The sequence below is a fragment of the Condylura cristata genome, unplaced genomic scaffold (assembly GCF_000260355.1).
Source record: "Condylura cristata isolate star-nosed mole 26May11 unplaced genomic scaffold, ConCri1.0 scaffold00016, whole genome shotgun sequence".
NCBI classification, from domain to species: Eukaryota; Metazoa; Chordata; class Mammalia; order Eulipotyphla; family Talpidae; genus Condylura; species Condylura cristata.
In genome coordinates this window covers 8,621,107-8,642,804 of record NW_004567117.1, presented here as the reverse complement: position 1 = coordinate 8,642,804, position 21,698 = coordinate 8,621,107, and the positions used below count along the sequence as shown (strand labels likewise).

Below are 21,698 nucleotides of genomic sequence, written 5' to 3'. Positions count from 1 at the left end.
AAAAAAAATACAAACTTCAAATTATAAAATAAGTCATGGGAATGTAATGTACAGCATGGTGGCTATAGTTGTTAAAACTGGATTGTATTTTGCAAACTACTAAGGGAGCAGATCTTAAAAAATTCTCATCACAATTAAAAAATTTGTAAGTATGTATGGTGGTTGATGTTGACTTATTGTAATCATTTTTCAATGTATAAAATATTATGTTGTTTAGTGAATTAATATTACATCTCAATTTTAAAAGGAAAATAAGTTTCAAAAACCTCAGAGCAGGTTGCTAGAGACCTGAAGTTAGGAGGAGGTAGCCTTGACATGACTTTGAACCTGATGTCTGCACCTATACCTACACACAGACTCCTGGGAGCACTCTCTTCACTTCATTATAACCTCTTCATACTTAGTATGACCAGGAGCAGCAACAATCACTGCTTCTCATCACTCAATACCCAAAGTGTTGTTCATCAGGTAGGACAAGTGTATACACTACTGGGATACTTAGGAGGTGAAAGGGACTCTGGAGCTTGTAAGAACTTTCTTACATGCTTGGCTTGTACATGAGGAAACAGATCTTGAAGGTCTCAGGCTTCTTGCCCAGAGCAGCCCTTCTCTCTTCTCGAAGATGTTAATTAATGCCACGGCTGTGACACCTATTATTGTCTCTGGTGGGGAAGTATTTTAAGCTCATAGGCAACATATGTCAGATGGGTCCTTGCCCACCGTTACTTCAATGACCATGTCTCCACTGCCTTTACCACAAATGCGGTTTTTGATAAAGACTGGGCATTTTCAATTTTCGGGGCCTCTGTGAGTTGTGCCAAAGGGCAAGGAAGACCTGTTCCTACTTTCCATAACCACGATCAACTTTAATCTTGTTTGGCAATATTATGGGTTGGACTGTGTTCCCAAAATTGACATGTTGAAATACTATCTCCTAACACCTATGAACATGACCTTATTGCAGATTTCATTAAGCGAAGATGAGGTTTTAGGGAGAGTCCTAATATAAGATGACCGATGTCAAAAGAATGGGATCATGTGAAGACACAGAAGGTAAAGGTCACATGACAGCAGAGGCAGAGAAGGAAGTTACGAGGATTGCCGACCCCAAGCACAAGATAAGGAGAGACAAGGAAGGGATTGTTTTCTGAAGGTTTCACTAGAGTGTGGCTCTGTCAACACCTTGACTTCAGACTTCTAACTTCTAGAACTGTGAGATATGCCCCAGTTTGTGGTACTTGTGGCTATCTAGGAAACTAACACATGCAGTAATAAATGCAAAGTGGAAGGTGACTAGAAGCCAAAGGAAAAGAAGTACAGCTATTTTCCTGGGTTATTAATGTCACTGGTATTTCTTTTTGTACAATGCATGCTTTCTGTTCTCCAGTGTTGTCCCCACAGAATTCCCACCACGGGTTCACCTGTGTACCATCACCATAGTCCTTTTCGCTCTTCCCTCCCCAGTTGGTATTCATTTTCAATGGAAATTATCCAGAATGGTTTCACATGGTACCTTAAAAAACAATTCATCAGGGGACTTTCCCTCTCCACTTCTTTCAAATATAATTTAATTTGCTATTTAAATAATTTCCACCGCCGAAGTTTAACAATCTTGTTTGCTTTCCTTAACCACATGACTGTGGTCTTTTCTGTTTAACTTATTGTCTCATACTATTTTATTTTATAGTGAAATATAAATATATTTCCAAACAGTTATCTTAAAATTCTTACAAATTCTATAGGCATTGAGTACCCACCTGTGAAAAACTACATCAAGAATATCCATGTCACCCAATTTTTCAGCAAGCTATATTCTATAACCTTCTTTATTACTCAATTATGCAAAAATAACAAGGGACTTTTGAGCAAGAGTTGCCTTGCAGATTTAGTGCCAAACAAACGTCTAAGAGTTGGTCTACACAGACCTCTTGGGACAGGAATCTGAACTCTTTTTGGATTGTTTCAAATCTTCTTGAAGGATGGGATTCAGTTTGTGACCTAGGAAACATATCTGGATGCCCGTATCTTTGAAGGCACTAGGACACACAAGTCAAACCCAATGTCAAGCCAATAGGTCAATCAGCACATCACACTGCTCCATCTGTGGGATGTTTTCTTCCATGGCTACCTGAGGGGTCCCACAAGTAGCCAGGTATTGTCTGAGCCTCACTGACAATACAAGGAACTGGCTTGTTAGAAGTACAGTGCTGGAGACACTTACTTGAGTGTGGTGAGTTCCGTGAGGGATGGCTGCGTGGCCTTGAGATAGCTTTCTCTTCGCGCAGCAACTTTAGGAGAAGGTTTGGGGCTTGTGTCTGAGTCGCCACTGTCTTCATCTCCCATGGCCTTGATGTAGCTTCCACTCCGCATCCGCCGGCAGGGGATTTCATCATCTTTACCTCGAGGGTTGTACCCTGCCCAGTCATCTTGAGGAACCTATTTATATATAAAACAGAAGTTTCATTTTTCATAAAACCCTACATTTCTATATGACCCTGAATGTTGGTAACACAGATACTTATCTAAAGCTTTAGATATTAGTTTTTCAATAATGGCTTATTATAACTGGGTCAACCATATTCTTAAGCATGTGAAAGTCCATGTCTCAATCTTCAAAACCACCTGTATATTAGAAACATGTAAACTATTGACTGATTTGCTTTGCTTATTCCTTTTAGTTTTCGTATGCTGGTAATATTGAGTCAGGCATAGGAAAGGAGGTCAATTTTTATTCGAGGTTTTCAATGATCATTTAAGATGCAATAATGTTTCCCTACATATGTACTGCACCTCTCATTTTAACCATCTCATGTCCATCTCTTTTCTTAAACCAGTGGCCTGTATTAGCTACACTGGATTCTCAGTTTCCATTTTCTGAGTCCCTCTTGATTTAGATTTCTGCCTCCATGGATCTGTTTGAAATACATTACAGTGCTTTCCTTGGGAAATTAGTGGCGTCTTCTCCATATAAGTTTTCTTTTGGCTTTTACACACACACACACACACACACACACACCATCTCTTATGAGTTGCTTTACTTACCTAGTGTAGCTAGTATTTATCTGAATTGTTCTTTTCCATTTGCTTTACTAGATTATACCCTAAGTTCCCAATTGTGGGTACCATGCATGATCATGTTCTCAGTATGCTTTCCCCCCTTTATATAATAATATATTTTTAAAATTCAGTAGTGCATTACACTGTACTGTAGAAGACACTTTACAGAAAATTGTCCACAATGACCCCCACACATATTAGACATTGAGTTATAAATTTTCTAGGTTCTAGAAAGTGAGAAGGGATGCTCTGTTAAGAAAAGCAGGACTCCTGAGGCCTTCCTGGTGGTGCAACAGGTTAAAGTGCAGCACTAAAGCTCGCCACACCTGCTTCAGTCACAGGCCAGGGAGGTGACCCACATGGCTTGGCAGACCTCTCTTGACTCATCTGCTGCTCCCCTCAGCAGTGTACTTCATCGATCTGCTTGTTCTACTCCCTGCTCTGCCTCCGGTGAATCCTTTCACCACTCCTGCACCTCTGGCCTGTACCTCAGTTCTGAATGCATAAATAAATAAATCTTAAAAAAAAAAAAGCAGTATTCTTCTCCCTAAAACTATCAATTTATATAACTGGAAATTTACATCTAGAAACATCACAGGAAAGTGATGCTACTATCCATGGTCCCAAAAACAGTGATTTGACAACTGACAATAAAGAAGATTAAGCGTCCAATGTAGCTTATTTAACAGGTACTGTTGCAAAGACTTCGTAAATATTAACCCATTTGATCTACACATTTGGGGGGTAGTATTATCATTATTATAATCATTTTACAAATGACTAAACTGAGGATGTGATACTGTCCCCAAATCCCAGCTACAAAAGGCAGAGTTCTAATCCAGCAGCTCCTGTGCAACTAAGAGTGTTGTTGACCACACCGTGGCGCTCTCTCTAGGCTGCGATCTGTGACACCTACAGAAGCAGCTGTAATCCATCATATCTGATTCATTTATAATTTGTTAATTGTGGGAGCAACAATGTAGCATTTCCATTCTTTTTACCTAAACAGTATTGAAATCACCATAGCAACAAGGGAGCTTTCTTAGGGAAATTATACATGTTGAGAACAGTCTTGTTTTCTTTCAGTTGGCAGATGACTCACTGTGAAGATACGATCATGTTCAGAGCCTCATTATTGGTAATCACATTTTATAAATTAAGTTGAACAGAAAAGGGTCATAGATGATGCATATAACACGTGTTGTTTCTCAGTATTTGATGTACAGTTCATAAACATTGCCCTCTGGTGTATGTCAGAGGCTAATAATAAACTTTAAGCTTCACACTACTTATAAAACATGACAAATTTCTGTTTACATGTTTTTTCCAAAGTTAGTTTATGGTAAATACTTGAGCTTGTATTAGAAATTGACTACAGTCATTGCTAAGGGAACCAGACAAGAATTACTTTTTGTGTTGGAATAGATTTAAAAATCAACCTGTTATTCATACACCTAAAGGTAGTCTAGAACAAGATTACATATATAATAATACAGAAATCAGCTCTAGAAAACATGAAAAGAAACAAAGAATCAAGATATTAAGAGGAGAAAAATAGTTATTGCTGAATTCCAAGGACTGGAAGAGTTTTTATAATTGAGCCAAGTTTTTATTCTGAATCCTTTACACTCTAAAGCAAAAGGGATGAGAGTTGTTGGGTACACTGTTTTCAAAGAAAATTTGTGAGGAGTCTGGTTTATCCATTTTGATTGGGAAAAAAAGGATCATGTGGTTTCAGCTACTATTGTGATCTAGAAAAGATTTCTGTTTTTCTTTCTTCAATTACACACACAGAAAGAAAAGATTTAGGGTAATACCAAGTAAAACCTTGGCTTTTAGGCTTGGCAGCTGTCTGTAAAAACCTTCATTATTACTAGTTCTAGCAGTTTAAGTGAATAGAATTTAGTAAGAATGAAGCTGGAGCAGACAGAAAAGCAGCCTGGATACTCAATGATAGGGTGGCCCACTTTGCCCTTATTGTATGCACCAAGTGAGGAGGTCTTTGGAACAAATGTTAAAGAAATAATAAATAACAAGGGTCTCCCTGGTGACGCAATGGGTTAAGTTCTCAGCACTATGAAGCTACCAGCAGCCACTGCAGCATAGATTCAATCCCTGGTCAGGGAGGTGAACCGCATGGCACAGCTGCTGCTCCCCTTAGCAGTGTTTTTCAGTCAATCTGCTCCCCACTCTGTCTCTGGTGAATCCTCTCACCCTCTGTACCTCTGGCCTATACCTTAGTTCTTGTATGCATAAATCAATAAATCTTTAAAAAATAATAAAATCATAAGACTCTACAAAAACAAACCATATAACCTAACCAAAAAAATGTGCTTAAGTACTAAATACACACTTCTCCAAAGAAGACATTCAGACTGTAAATAGGAATATGAAAAATGATCACCATCACATTAGGGAAATGCAAATCTAGACCATCATGAGATACTATCTCAAATCTGTGAGAATGGCTGATATAGAAAAGACCAGAAGCAAAAAGTGCTGGCGAGAATATAGAGAAAAGGGGACCCTCCTACCGAGGTGGGAATGCAAACAAGTCCAGTCCTTATGGAAAGCACTATGAAGGTGCCTCAAAACATTCAACATGGATCTGCCATTTGACCCACTAATTCCATCCTTCCATTCTAGGCATCTCCCCGCCCCCCCCACCCCCAAATCAAAAGTACTAATTCAAAAGGAAACTTGCACTCCCATGTTTACTGCAGTATTATTTATTATAGCTAATCCATGGTAACAATCTAAGGGCCTTAATACATACGAGTGGATCAAGAAGATACACACACACACACACACACACTAGAGTATTTCTCAGTGATCAAACAAGTGAACTCATGCCATTTGTGACAATATGGATGGAGCTAGAAGGGATCGGGCTAAGTGAAATAAGTTAGGAGAAAGATAAATACTGGATGTTGTCACTAGCATGTGGAATATAAAGAAACTAAACTAGGAGCCATATAAAAAGAAAAGCTGGGCCCTCCCTGGTGGTGCAGTGGGTTAAAGCACAGCACTATGAAGCTAAAGCCACTTCAGCATGAGTTCGATCCCTGCCCCAGGGGTGACCCATATGGCGTGGCAGACCTCTCCTGACCCACCCGCTGCTCCCCTCAGCAGTGTACTTCATCGATCTGCCTGTTCTGCTCCCAGCTCTGTCTCTGGTGAATCCTCTCACCACTCCTGCACCTCTGGCTTGTACCCCAGTTCTGTATGCATACATAAATAAATGTTTAAAAAATAAAAAAATAAAGAAAAAGAAAAGCTTAGAAACTAACCCCTGGTGGTTGACTGAAGCACCAAGAGGGGGAGGAGTAAGAACAATGGGCGAAGGAAGCACAATGGACTATGGTGGTGATTTGGTGGTGGGTACACTGTGATCACAATACTTGAAGATGGTATCCAGATGGCACCTCAATTAAAAATAAGCTAATTACTATTAAAAAACAAATAATAAAATCAATCTAATAAAGCTGGGTTTAACAATAGCTATGGCTTAGATAAAGACAATGTCGTTTTAAGACATTTGTTAAAGTGTAAAAGTTCCACTGGAAAGGTTTATTTTTGATAAAAGATGATTAGTGTGCATTTTTCTATTTCAGTGTAGCCAGTCTCTATAACTTAAGTCTCATGTCATCATTCAGAAGTACAGAAAACCTACCTCTGGCTATGAAATGGGTATAGCCAAGAGCTATCATTCTCTAATTATAGGATGAGAACGCTTTCTTATTTGAAATAGTGTCAAGGCCACTGAATGATGGGCCATTTTCATGACAGCTATAGCCTATTCAGTCATAGTCATCACCACCTAAGAGGGCGTGCTTATATTTTCTGCCTCTCGCCTTGCTTCCCTTCTTTCTTCACTTATGTCTGCAAGTACTTTTTGCTTAACTTTCCAGCCATAGGCTGGGTATTGTGAATATCCAGTGAACAATACAAGCATTGATCCTATGCTCTGGGGGCTTACAGGAGAGCAGGAGGACATAGATAAGGGTCAAGCATACTGTTGCATGAACAAGATAATTTCGGGAATCACAAATGTTATTAGGAAAATAGAGTATTTTGATAGTGTGGTTAGAGAGGGACTGCTTTAAGTTCCTCAGTGAAGCCACCAGGAAGAGGTAGATCTGCTGAAAAAGGAGTCAGCCATGAGGAGAGCTGGGGAAGAGCTTCCAGGAAGAAGGAAGAAGTCAGTCCAAAGACTCTAGAGAATAAGCTTACTGTAGTTAAGCCTAGGAATGACCATGCCAAAGTCTACTGAGCAACAGGGAAGTGATATGAAGAGACTGGTGAGCTAGGATCAGGTCATGCAGAATCCTGTACAGCCCAGCCTGAAACTTCCTTCAAGTCTTATCTCAACAGTCTCATTGTTCCCTACAACTATGCCCAATTAAATGGATTTCCTGTCTGAAACCTATTGCTTGTGTGATCTACACAAGGGCGGCTACTGAAGGGAAGTAATGCAGTATATCATTGTACTCTATGCAGCATACTAGCTCACAGACTAGCTCCAGCTTGCCATCTGTATTTGTAAATAAGGTTTCACTGACACACAGTTATGCCCATTCATTATGTTTTAACTATGGCAGTTTTTAGCCACAAGGCCTAAGTTATACAGTTGTGATCAAAATTCTACAGCTCCAAACCTAATCCATTTATACCTTCTGGTACTTAGTTTGCGTTATCATACAGTGCCATTACATACACAACTTGTCATATGCATCGTTGTGTCATTTTGTCAACTGCTGCTAAACTCAGTATGGGTGAGTTTAGAATATAGATTGGGGGTGGTGAGGAGCACTACTGAAGGGTTAGAGGCATGAACACTACACACACTGCACCAGTTAGAAGTTCTGCTGGGCCAGTCACTAGGTACATTCTTGGGCAAAAGAGTTAACTTCTCTGTGCCTCCCTTTCCTTGCTTGATTTCAGGATGGGAACTGCATGCCCATAAGCATACAGGAAGTGATCAGGACAGGTGTGGGAGTTCTGCATGGCTTGTGGCACTTGGCACATTGCCCAGCACACAGATGGTCCCTTATGATGACACTAGCTTTTCATGGTGACTCTAATGCTGCTTTCAATTCCTTTGGTAACAGCAGGGCAGAAACTGAAATACATTAAATTCATTAAATACATTATATTGCCTGCTCCTGTCATTTTAAAGTGAGAGTTCCCTATCAGGAAATGCTCTATTACTCTCTGTCCTGGGGACACATATCAGTCTGCCAGACTGAGAAGGAGGTCCACTTCCAGCTGAACCTTGTCTGTCTTCACAGTGATAGAATTTCAAAGGCCTTCTCTGGTTCATAAGCAGAAATCTTAGGAAAAAAAGAAACTCATGCAATAACTATCTTTGTATTGGGAGATTTTGTAAAAAACTTTGACCTTCATATACACTCCGGGTAGATGAGGGCTAACAGGGTCAGTAACTGGGGGTCATCAGGGTCCCGGCTGCCTGGAGGTCCTGCCCCATTGCCTCTTAGTCTAGAGGTCAGGGAGAGGTTGGATAAGGTAAAACTTCCTACTGATCTCTAGATATTGTTAGGGTCAATTACATACCAGGAATATAGTAGGTTTCTACACAGAATAGTTACACTGAATGAATGAATTCCAATACCAGCTTGCCTTCACTCATTGTGTCACTCTGAATAAGTCACTTTACACCATTTTTGGATGCATTTTTCCCCCTGTAAAATGGGGATGATAATAGATGTGTAATTAATAGAAATAACAGGTGAATATAATTTGTGAATGTCAAGGCACCATAATAATGTAAGAGTAAAGGTTAAAAAATGATTACTTTTAAAGTGTGGCCAGCTATAAACATTGTGAAGATTAAACAGCAGTGAGATTTTAGTTTGCCACCCCTCTATTTATTAAAGTAGATATTCTAGTCCAACACTATAAATGCAGATGGAATACGCATGTAGCCCTACAGAGAAATATAAAAACTTCACACATATATCTTCGATGGTAAGAAACTGACTCTTTAAAATTGGCTCACAGGTCCAAAAATATATTTATCTTTCTTTTAGGCTCTTTGGAAATGGATTATCTTCTGGGGCTTCCAACTTTTTGTTTTTGATTTTGTAGAATTCCACAAGCCCAATGAACAGATAATTATACTAGTTCTGTCATGTCTATAAGCTAAAGCTATAATGAAATAGGGGTCTTTAAAATAATCTTTCTCATTGGAAACCTTTAGTGGTGATATGATTCAAGGTAATACCTTCTGTTCTGAAACTCTCAAACACTTCACTCATTTTTTGGGGGGATGGGTGATCTCACTGGCATCTGAGTAATAATGCTTCATTTTGAATAGATCAGGAACTCTTAATTTTATCATTCTTCAGCTTTCCTCTAAGATCAAAATACCACATTTTACTAAATCTAAGATACCCACCACCCCCTATGTAATTCTGGTACCACTAAGAAAGTTAATGGTACCAATTAAACTCTGATACACTTAGATTATAAGATGTGTCCCAATAACAAAGAAAAATGTGGGTCTTAAAATTACATACTTTAAAAAAGATTATGTACCAAATTAGCATAAGAAATGGTTGAGTTTTTGTACAGTAATTAGAGAACTTATTGTACATAATTCTTAGTGACAAATTAACAATAACAACATTCATCTGTGTCAGCTTTTGCAAAAAAAAAAAAAACCCAGAAGTTCTTATAATGTCTCATGAATCTTACAACCACTTTGAGGGATAAGAAGAGAAGGTGTCAGTGGATCCAGTAAAGAAACTGAGGTCCAAAGTTATTCCAGGGTGCACCATATTCAACCTGGGGCCTGCCATTCAAAGACCAGTATTCATCCTGTATTTTCATTCTGTTTTTAGATTTGAACTGCCTTTTGAGTAACAACTGTTATTTTTTGATAATCAGAAAGAATGCATATTTCATATAAGAAAACAACTTCATAGTGTTTTAAGATCTGTGTGGAGGGAAAAAATTAGTAAGCAAATAAGGGATTACATGCCTTGAAATAAAAGTTAATAGAAACACTATTTCAGACAAGGGAAGGCTTACTTTTAAAAGGCTCTTCCAAGCACACGTGATTTGAGTCTCCACCTTGGCTGGGCTGCAGTCATTACAGTGTAATAAACTGTAGATAAGAGTCAGACATTTTGTGCTAGTGATGGTCTGAGAGGCGATGGCTGGGAGATGAAGCCATGTGTGAGTGACTCCATAAAAGGGACTATCTCGGGATGGGAAGTTGGATGGTGAGGTTTGGAGTAATGAAAATGTGTGAGATTTTGGGAAATCTGAGAGCCACAAAAGGAATGCAAACACTTAGAAAGCCAGGACAGCTGAAATGGAGCATGTTTCCTGAAATAGACCAGGGTAGGCTGTTGTGATTCTGTGACCAGTTCCAGATTAGAGTGATTTGGAAGGGAAACTCAGGTATCTGTCTGAGGTGAGATTTAAAGCCAAGTTGTATTTACTTAGGAACAAAATAAGTTGGGGGATAGAACTTAGGTATCTGATTAGCTAGTAAAAGAGGCAATACAGCAAGGAAGAACAGTGCATAAATTTGTGAGAATCAATAACAGATTGATATTTGCAAGGCTACCCTCTCTGCAACTGGGTTTTTTCCACTCACAAGGTTTTTCAATGTAAGCAATCAGGTAGGTGAAGACACTTGGTTATGGTTAAGGGGAGAATGCACCTGGCCTTCTCTGAGCTTGAGGAGGATGGGTAAATACGAGGAGGGGAGTAGGGACTTTGTGTTTATGGAATCATCCGACGTATAGGGAATAATATCAAAGGGCTGGAATTGAGACTATGTAACTCTGTTTTAATATATCCAGCAGTCCCATCGGACAGGCATTACAGTGTCCATTTTAGTGTTGCAAAACTGAGACTCAAAAAGCTGTAATGATTTGCCCAAGGATCATAATAATGAGTGGGCATCTGAATTTATTTGACATTAAAGCTTTTAATAACATCATTCTACCTCTGATGAATATATGTTGATTGAGTAAATGAGCAAAGAAACTTAAAACAAATGGAGTGTAGGCCTCCACTCATTGGTACTGTTTTTTAAATGTAACTATTGAAAAAGTATAAATATTATCGTGTGAATCTGTCTACATTGATAAAGAAGATTTAAAATAAGACTTAAAATATTTGTGAAGTAAAACATTTGCTGTCTCACTGTCTTGTGGCTCTCTTGCCAGCTGTTGTGATTAGTAACAACTTAAACACAACTGGGTATTTTGGGGGAAACAGAAAACTTGCAGAAAGGCTACACCTTTCAAGGATGGCTTTGGGGTCTCCAGACACCCCAATGGTTTCCTTATCCCATTTCTTGTTTTTTTTTTTAGCATTTGCAAGAAGCCTTCACCCTGGATTTCAAGTTCCTGCCTAGAGATGGCTTTAATGTATTGGCCTTCTAAGCACTTTTAGTGAGCTCTCAGATTCCCTACTCACTCGGCTCCTTTGCATCTTCTTTGCAGCTGGGAGAACTGCTTTCCTGCTCCACACAGCTTTCAACTTGACAAATGCGACTTGGCATAAATGTCCCTGTAGCCTTTTTAGCTTGCTCTTCTCATAGCAAAAGCAGAAAAAAAGAGCAAGAATAGGAAAATTACAATTACGTGATGTGCAGATCCGAAGGCCTGATTGGTGTTTTCCAATCAGATTTCCCTGGCAACCATGCTTTCTAACCCCCCTTGAAGCCCGAAGGTGGTGTAAAACTTAATTTGTTTGAGATTGCTCAGAAATTACCTTTTAAGGGCAAGAGTAAATACCTACCTCTTTTTAAAAAGGCTTGTAGTGTTTGCCACATCTCCCTCCAAATAACACTTTTAAACATTCTTGAACAGAACTTGTAAACAGTACTGTGCACTGCTGATCCTGACTGTGGCCCTACAGAGTTATTCTCACCCATCCACATTTATAAGGAGCTGTAGGGTACACAGTACCATGGCAGGTGCCAGGTACAATCACCAAAAGCATTTCATAAAACAGTCTCTGGTCTCAAAGAGACTTACAAGTTTTAAGTGGATCAGACAAATCTGGGGGGATGGATGAAAAAATGGGTAAAAATAGTTTTAATGCAAGTCAAACTGAGTTGAGTGTTAAATTTCAGTACCTCTGCATTACCTCCTGGGTTGGTGATTTGTTCTTATAAATCCCCTTCCCTGGTGGTAAAATTGTTCCTTAAGAACTGAATGTGGGCCCTCCCTGGTGGTGCAGCGGGTTAAAGCACAGCACTGAAAAGCTAAAGCCACTTCCGCATGAGTTCGATTCCCATCTGCCCAGGAGGTGACCACGTAACGTGGCAGACCTCTCCTGACCCGCCTGCTGCTCCCCTCAGCAGTGTACTTCCTCGATCTGCCTGTTCTGTTCCCCACTCTGTCTCTGGTGAAGCCTCTCGCCGCCCCTGAGCCTCTGTCCTGTACCCCAGTTCTGTATGCACAAATAAATCTTAAAAAAAAAAAAACAAAACTGAATGTGTGCGCACGGATGCCATTGAGAAATGGCATTGCAGGAGAAAGGAAGAGAGGAAAGTTCAGTGACCCTCAAAGGAGGGGAGGAAACCACAGGCCTTTAGGATCATGGTAGAAAAGGTTACTGAGGTGATAACTGACATCAAAGGAAGCACTGTTTGTGGAAAAGATGCCTTGGGAGCAACTGAGATACTATACTCCAGTATGATGTGAAGGTTGGTGAGGAGAATGAATTTTATTAAATGTCCACTCTGTATTGTGACTCTAGTGGACATCTGTGGGTTCTCTGCTCTCATTCCACGTCAGGTTCTTTTAGTCCCATTTCTGTGATTCTGCTTTTGGGAAACCTTTTCCCTACTTGAGATTCACCTCTTTCAAGAGTAGCACAGAGACTGGGCTCAGTCAATCAGCATGTCATATTCCCCAGCTCCTCCACTTGGCTTGTGACTAACTTCTGTGTCAGGGCTGTTCATTCAGCAGACATCTCTGAAACTTTGCTTGGATACTGGGACAGATATTTCCTCTCTCATTTAGAATAGCCATAGGGAAGCCATCAACCTTAGGACCTAATATACAAACATCACACAGAATACAACAATCCTGTGCTGCTATTAATCCCATTGTGAAGATGAGAAAATTGAGAGTTAGTGCTATTAAATAACTGGCATTAAATCTTACAACTAAACAATCAGAGTTGAGAGGCAGTTGAATCTCATCCAGATGTCTATGCTCTCTTCATTATACCATATCACTGTCTCTAAGCTTTAAAACAGTAATTTTCTGTTGAGCATAAAATTCAAGAGTTACATTGCTGGGTGATGCATGCTATAACATTTTGAAAACTGTAACAAATAGTGATACTTGGAAGAACCAAAAGGCTTTAAAAATTAATGTCCACGGAAAAACATCATTCAGTGGTTATAGTTGGGTACAAGTTTTAGTAAAATATAAGGAAAAACACACATGTCCTGAAAGATCACAAGATAAAAACAACAAAAGTTTAGGTACATAGTTTAAATTATTCAATAAATATATTTTGCTGAGATATAATTTAGAGCTCTTTCTTGGTTTTTAATACAATTGTTTCTTTCCAACATTACTTTCTGGGAAATTGGAGGTATACCTGTTGGCTTGGAGTGACAAAGTGAGCCATTGTATTTTTTCCCATTATGGTTGTAATCACATGGTGGTATCTGTCTACCCTGTCCCCTTTGGTGTGTAGCTGTAATTCCCAAAATTAAATCCCCTGCCTGGTGTTCAGAAGCAGAGATATGGGTAGAAGGCTAGTTATATTCCTCTTGCAGTCAACAGAAACTCAAATATAGATACATCATTCATTGAAACTGAACATTGGGATTGACCAAACTATCAAATGTTAGATGCCTTTTGGCATGTCTGAGATCCCACTAGTTATCAAATGATTATGAATATTGATCTTTTACCTTAGAACTGAAATCTGATAATGATATATCAATAAAATAGCATGGGAATTTTTAAAATGCTGTTAAGTATGGATCTTTTTTCCTTAAAACTAAAGTCTGACTATATTATGAATAAATGATATGGCTTAGAGTATACAAAATATCTGTACAATATATCAAATCAATCACTTCCATCATGAACAATTTAAATATTATGAATTTTGAGTAAATTTCCGCAGTTTTTTTTCTTTATTTGATCATAAGTTTGGCGATACCAGTTTCTCAAATGAATTTATAAATTACTATACTTTTGAATTGTTAACTTGGCTATCTGGTATTTATAAAAAATAGATTTGAGATAAGACTCAAAATTTCTTGCTTTTCATCACTATCATCTAATTACTACTATAGTTTTGACATTTTATTCCAAGTTACACTTATAATACCTAAAAGTATACTGCATTCAAATGGGTCAAAATATAATCTTCCCTTCCCTTCAAAAATTCTATTCACTTTCAGTTTAGCCACCATCTTTCAAATTTGTGAATTTATTCTTGTTATACAAACAAGGACCAAATAATATTTCAGGTAAAACACAAAATTCCACGTTATTACTGAGAAGTTGCCTCGTGAGGATTTCAACCCACTTCCTCTGGCCAGTGCGATTTTTAGAACTAACAGTTGTCACACACTCATGCATGGATCACTATCCAAACCACTATTTCCCAAGTAGCTTAATTTCTATTAAAAGGAAATGTCCCAACAGGAGTGTTCATTGTAGGATCTAGGCAATGTTTCCTGACCATACTTTATTATGGTATCCTATGAGTGGCTAATTAAACTGAAGTTAACAGCACCACTTCTTTTTTCAAATGCTATAGAAGCTTCCATTAGTTTAGTCAATGCAATCTTATTAAACTTTATACATACGATGATACAGTAATATATTAAACAGAAAAAACATCTGTCTCTACAAGGAAGTCAGACATTAATAAAAGAAGCAAGATGTACATTAGCTGGTGGCATGTGCCATAGAGAAATAGAAGACAAGGTTAGAGGAGTAGGTATGTGTGGAGGAGGGAGGGAGAGCAGTGATAAAACAGCTTTGACCATGGCCACCAAAAGCTACATTGAGACAGTGACCTCTGTCACTGTCAGGGTCGAAGTGTAATCTGTAGGAAGAAAGATCAAGGAGGAAAACAGAGTACGTGAGAGGGTCCTGAATGGAGGCATGCTCACTGTGCTGACCCACAAAGGCCAGGTGGTGGAACAGAGTGGAAGGAGATGGAAGGTGAGCATGAGTGATGATGGGCCAGTGTGGCATGCTGGTCAAGTGCACTTTATCAACCACAGGGACTATAGATTTTACTCAGTGGGGTGGGAATAGAATGGAGGTTTTGATGAGAGATGTGACAAATTTTGGCTTTAAAGTATCACTTAGGTTGCTGAATTGAGAATGATTAGTGAGGGGTAAGATAGAACCAACTAGGTGGCAGATGTAGAAAGCCAGACTAGAACTGAGGGTGAGGGCAGTGGCAGTGGCAATCAGAAGTCTGGGAAGAGATTTCTTAATGATGACTTGGATATGAGGATTGAGAGGAGGAGAGAGTGAGGATGACTCTGAGGTTTCTGGTCTGAGGAAGTGGGAGGACTGAATTCCCACTAGGTGAGATGGGGAGTGGGTATGTAAGTCCCAGAACTCAGGAAATCTGTAGTAGAACAAGAAATATGGGAATTCACACAACACTGACCAGCTATGTTGTCCTAGAAGCCAAGTGAAGAAAGTTTTTCAAGGAGGAAGGAATAATGAACTGTCGCAGAGATTATTTTTCCGGTCTTAATCCCACTGGGACACCAAATCAGCAACATTCATTTTACCTCTTTGTCATTAGCTGCTTCTATAAGAGTTCTCTGTTCATTAATTAGCTTTATCTTCCCAGCAAGATGCAAACTTCTTGAGAGTAAGGTTTTTTACCCCCTCTCTCTAGAGTGATAGCTTTTAATGAGTATTTGACTACACGTCACAGTAAGAAATACCTCCTACTTTGGATATCAGTATATGTCTATATGCAGCTGAAAGGACACTCTATCTTCTACTGTATTCCATTTAATTAAAAATAGTGTTGAGAGTGACCCACTGAATTGATTTCACTAAACACTAATGGTTGCAAAAACACTGCTTTTAGACTATCCAGCATAGAGCACCACCACATGCCACATTTGTTGTTAAGCAGAGACAACATTATTCATCCTTGTTTTTCCCAATTACTTTCTGTAAAGTAAATGCTTAATACATGCTAGTTGATGAATAGCATTGAGACTCTAAAGTAATACTTCTTGAATTGAGCTCACTGGTCCTTAGTTATCTTTACTTTTGCTGATTATACTTGTATAGAAGCATATTTAACACCTATCTATCTTTATAATGCCAGCAGACAGGAGTATTTTTTTTTTTTTTTTGAATGGGTAGCTGAAAGTGAGAGCATGCACAGGGTGGAGCTGGAGATACCCCACCAGATGCAGGGAGTCTACCAGTGGGGTGAGAAAAGCACATGGCCTGATGGTTGAATGTGTTTGCATGTGCTAACATGTCAGCCTCTGAAGGCTGGGGTGATGGGGTTCAAAGTGAAAGTAAATCACTAACTAAACTAATTAAAAAAAAAAAGACTTCATTCACCTTAGAACAATCCTGTCTTTTATTCTAATTGCTATGGTATTTGATGTTAGTCAGAAACACCAATCATTTAAGAACAGGGGAAAAATCATTAAATATCCATGACCTAAATAGATGACAAAAATCTTCGGTAGTAACATGTATGAGCATTCTGAAGAGTCCAACTATAGCAATGATGTATAATTCAACCTAGACATTTAAGTGAAGAAATCTTTAAAACAAGAACCTAGAGCACGGTGAGCTCTTATCATTCTATATGATACTTAAATTCTTCTCCAAACAGCGCATCTACAGAGGTGGCACAAAAGAAAATGTAATTCACTGTGCAAGTCTTATCAGGTAGTTCTTCACTTACAGGGAAGGAGCATGATGTAGTCAATATTGTACAGTGTTTGGAATCAGGTAAACCCGGGATGGAAATTGACTCTATTACTTACCAGACATGTAATTTTGGCCAGGTTACCTTAACATATTTTAACTGTGGCCTTCTTAAACTTAAAATGAGGATCGTATGACATAGTTTCAGGATTTACTGTAAGGACAACAATGACATAAAACCACATACATATATAAATAAAAGTTTGTTTTTAGAATCAGAAAGTATTTTCATGTAGAAATTATGTCCTAAGTGATATTAAAGTTCTCTGTGGGGCCAACTTCTACAGTATATTTAATTAATAACAGAGTTGAACCAAGATGGACTATGAACCACTTCCAAGGAACGCGGGGTGGGCGGTTAGAGTGGAGGAGGTCAGTGAGCTGGAGGGTATCTCCAGAGACCCATGCAAAAAGAATAACAGGTTAGCCAGGGTTCTCAGAGCAGATTAGATTCCTGCTCAGGACTGACTCACATTATTGTGCTAAGAGGCAAAGGTGAAATCAGTAGGGCAGACCTGTAAACTAGAAACTGCAAACTGCACCTAGCAGGAGCTGCCCCTGCAGCCTTGAGACAGAATTTCTGCGTGGGCACACCTCAGTCTGGCTCTTAGGCCTTTCGACTGATTGCATGAGGCCTATTACATTATCAAGGTAATATCCTTTTATCTAGAGTTAGCATTGACCATACTTAGAAAATTCCATCAGTGTGACACCTAGATTTGTTTTTGATTTAACAGTGGGCCACTCTTGCCTAGTTAGGTATCCACAACTAACTAACGTCACAGATGGGAACTTGAACGGCAGGTTCTAGGGTACTGGCTGCAAGAATGTGAGAGATAGGCCACTGCAGTGCTCTGATAGATGGGTTCTCTTCAGTCACGAGCTGTTTGTGCTTCATTTGTTCATTTGGCAGTGAACTTTTTGTTTCCTGTCAACAAATGAACATGAAAATCTAGTCACCTGCACCACATAGCATAAACAGGAATATCATGGACCAGTCTGTTAAGTCTTTCTACATTCTGAAAGACCAAGAATTTCACATTGACCTGCCTTCATAAAATGAATATGGAACTAACCTAGAAAAAATATTTATTCTAACAGCCTGCACATTCTACTAATGGAACAAGTATCATACAATTTTAAAAGCATTTAGTTACAAATATCTCACCTATGAATCTGTAAACAACTTGAAGGAAGGGATGATGTCATTTATCTCACAGAAAATGTCTTCTTCATACCTATATTCCCAGTTCTAAGCAGAATATCACTTCAGATAAGATAGAATTAAAATGAGATTAATAGCTAACATAATCTTTTATTACATAGCAGAGTTATACCTGATTTGTTAACCAGTTAAGTGTGGGACTAAACCCAGCATCTACTTGCACAAGAAGGAGGGACCTCTTTTTTTAAGATTTTATTTATTTTTGCATAGATGAAGTGGGGTATAGGCCAGAGGTGGGGGTGTGTGAGAGGACTCATCAGATACACAGTGGGGAGCAGAACAAGCAGATCTACTGAAATGCACTGCTGAGAGGAGCAACAGGTGAGACAGGAGAGGTCTGCAGTGCCATGTGGGTCCCCTTCCTGGCTGGGGATTGAACTCAGGCTGTTATGGGTCTTCAGAGACGAGCCCTAGGCCACCAGGGAGACCCAGGAGGGACCTCTTTTGATGAAATTAGAGAGCAAAGAGGGTAACAGCATGTTTTTTGGTTTGAGGGGCAGGTGCATAATCAGCACCAACGGGCTAGGCTTTGGGGGATGCAGCTTTTCAGGGAACCATAACCACATCTCATAGCAGGGCCAACTGAACCCCACAAGTCCCACAGAATCCCATCAGTAGTTCATGGCAAGATCCGTTAAGCAGAATTCTAAAATTGTTATGTCACTCAGTATACGCCAAAGCACAACTTATCAATCACTCATTTTTAGAAATGCTTTGTAAAACAGGGTTCAAAGACAAAAATGTGGGAGATGCTCTGTTGCACTGACCCTTAGAGAGCTGCCGTCCATATTAACATCTGAAGGATTACAGGATTTCTGCCAATAAAGGAACCCGAGTATATTACTCAGTCTATCAAATTCAAGTCATTTTCTTCACATGAACTTCTATTAATATCATGCATTGGCAAATGTCAACCTTTTCCCTTACAAATTAAGAAAGTGATGCCCAGAATATAAATTATAGTTTATATATGGCTAGTAAGTGGCATAAACGGGCTTGAACTCAACCCTCTTCTCTCCTAGGCCTGCGTGTTTCCATCTTCATCATATTGTAACTATTCACTGAACCCAACAATATATAAAAAAAATGCTTAACTTATATGAAGTTTTTTCAATAATTTGTAAAACTGTTTTTATTTATTTTATTTTGGAACTCTTAGCTTTGTAAAGCTGCTTTGGCCTTCCTATATGGATATGTAAAGGACAAAAACAAATGATAGTTCCTATGTGTAAAAGGGAAGAACCATAACAAAACCCTATCTTTAGGAATTTTGTGTCATGCCAATGCTATTATTTGTTTCATTCAAGAAATGTATGCAAATTACATTTAACAATAAAGAACTGAAAGGTGCTTTATGGTGAAAGCTGAAATACATACAAAACTGAATAAAACTGAGTGTCTTATTCAAGATAAATGACTTTGTATATGGAAGAATTTATAACTATAGGCATTCACATTTCTTTGTCCCTTCTACCCCCTAATATTGCCTGTAATTCAGTCTTCAGAAGTTCCCCTCTCACACATACATGAAGGCATATGTACATTTCATTTTCAATGTTGGTGTTTCTCCTTTTACAGAAATCTGGAATGACCTCAGACAGTGGCAATTCAGGTGCATTTCATCTGAGTAAGGCTTTTTTGGTCCTTTTTTCCCTTTCATTACTTTTTTGGTAATGAGTCAAACTGACCTGCTTCAGGTTCTTCAGCTTTCTCACTTCCTGGTAACAATGCTGACCTTCTGCAATTCACCTACACCTCACTGCAGTTGAATGACTGGACACTTAAACTCCCACTTATCTGCAATTGTTGGTGCAAAGTAAAAATGTCCGAATTAATAGGAAGGCATTGAATTAAACTCAATTTATGTTAGCCCAGTAGACATAAAAGAATTATTTTCATCTTATCTGAGACATTTTAGGCAATACCAGATGAAAGCAAATGAAAATAAACAGGCTTGTGCCAGAATGTCCATGGGGAACTTTTTTCTAAAGGACATAATTCTTAAATCAGAAAAAAATATGACATGGCTTTCTAGTTTCTATCCACATCAATTAAATGTCAGTGGAAGAAAGTTGACAGAATACATCGAGGCTGTGGTAGGTCCTTGTGGGTAGGGATAGGTGGGGAGAGGGCATGTTGATGTTCCAGCCATCAAGGCAGAATGGGTGAGATGACATTCTCCCCTGTATAGCCAGCCCTCTGGCAATTCAGATTTCTTTCCTTCTCTGTCCAAGGTGAATCCAGCGGTTAAATTTTGAACTGACTTCAATTGCAATAAATAAATAGGGCAATTTTCCCTCTGTGTGTGTTTTTGTGTGTGACAAATTTCTGAACAGAAATCCCATATGTAACAGGTGATTTTTCTTCCCAATATTGTAGGAGTCATGATTTTTTCAAGTTTTCTGTGAATGGAGAAATACAGTTCTTTGCTCTTGATATACAAATCATCTTTCTTTTTGTTCTTCTGTTGAATGGTAACTTAAAGGAGACAAATGTTGCACCCAGCTAATATTTGAGCATCCCAAGATAGTTACATCAGAAGTTTCTAGAACACGTGATCAATAAAAGTAGAAGGAAACCAGAGCACGTGTGCTGCTTCTATTTTTGGAACATAATCATAGAATAATCCAGGAGGATTCAATTCAGATGAGATTTTAATCTTTACAGTAAGGTAGTTGAGGATGTAGGATTTACAAACTATAGTCTACCTCAGTGTAAAACTTCTGTTATTGTATTAATTTAATTAATAAAGAAATGATGCTATAAAGGAAACATTAATTTAAAGTTTGAACATTTACAAAATATCCGCAATTTATTCAACAGGTAAATGGAATAAAGATTTATTTACTAGGGAACTCATTATGGCAGTGCATGTAAAATGTGATCATAAATAATTTTGCTTACAATGTTTTGTTACCATACTAGTTCTGCAACACTTGATGTCAGAATAGAGTAGAATGTGGTTTTCATGAAGGGAGAGATTTTATTTTGTTCAATTCTGCATTCTCTGTATCTGGAAATATGCTGGGTACATGGTAGATACCATTTAAAAATTAGCTGAATGGATGAATCCTCATTCATTGAGGCATGTTATACTTTTTTAAAAAAAAGAATGTTCTATATATACTAATGTGAATGAAGACTAGTGCTATAAAGTAAAAAGGCGAAGTGTTAAAACAGTATTTGCGACATATACCAGTTTTTTTAAATGAAAATGTCTCTGTGTGTATGTGTGTGTGTGTGTGTGTGAACATATATATACATATACATTTTTGTTTTTAAATAAAACATTAGAATGGAAATGTTAAAATGATAGTGGTGGTTCTCTTTAGGAAGTAAGAGTCAAGAGACTGGGGAGTAGGGGGCTTTTACTTTGAACTCTAGCAGTTTGCACTGTTTGCATTTTTTTAGAATTAACATATATAATTTAAATTAAAAATGAATTCTGTGAAAAAACTCAAACC

At 38.5% G+C, this 21,698-nt stretch overlaps 1 protein-coding gene across 5 annotated transcripts in view; it reads right to left on the bottom strand.

Moving 5' to 3' along the window:
- DLGAP1 (discs, large (Drosophila) homolog-associated protein 1) overlaps positions 1 to 21,698 on the bottom strand; it is a 504,048-nt gene that overhangs the window by 238,443 nt on the left and 243,907 nt on the right. For all 5 annotated transcript variants that reach the window (XM_012725915.1, XM_004683753.2, XM_004683755.2 and 2 more), the window contains one exon: positions 2,222 to 2,436. In XM_012725915.1, the coding sequence (XP_012581369.1) occupies positions 2,222 to 2,436 (215 nt within the window). The remainder of the gene's footprint in view (positions 1 to 2,221; positions 2,437 to 21,698) is intronic.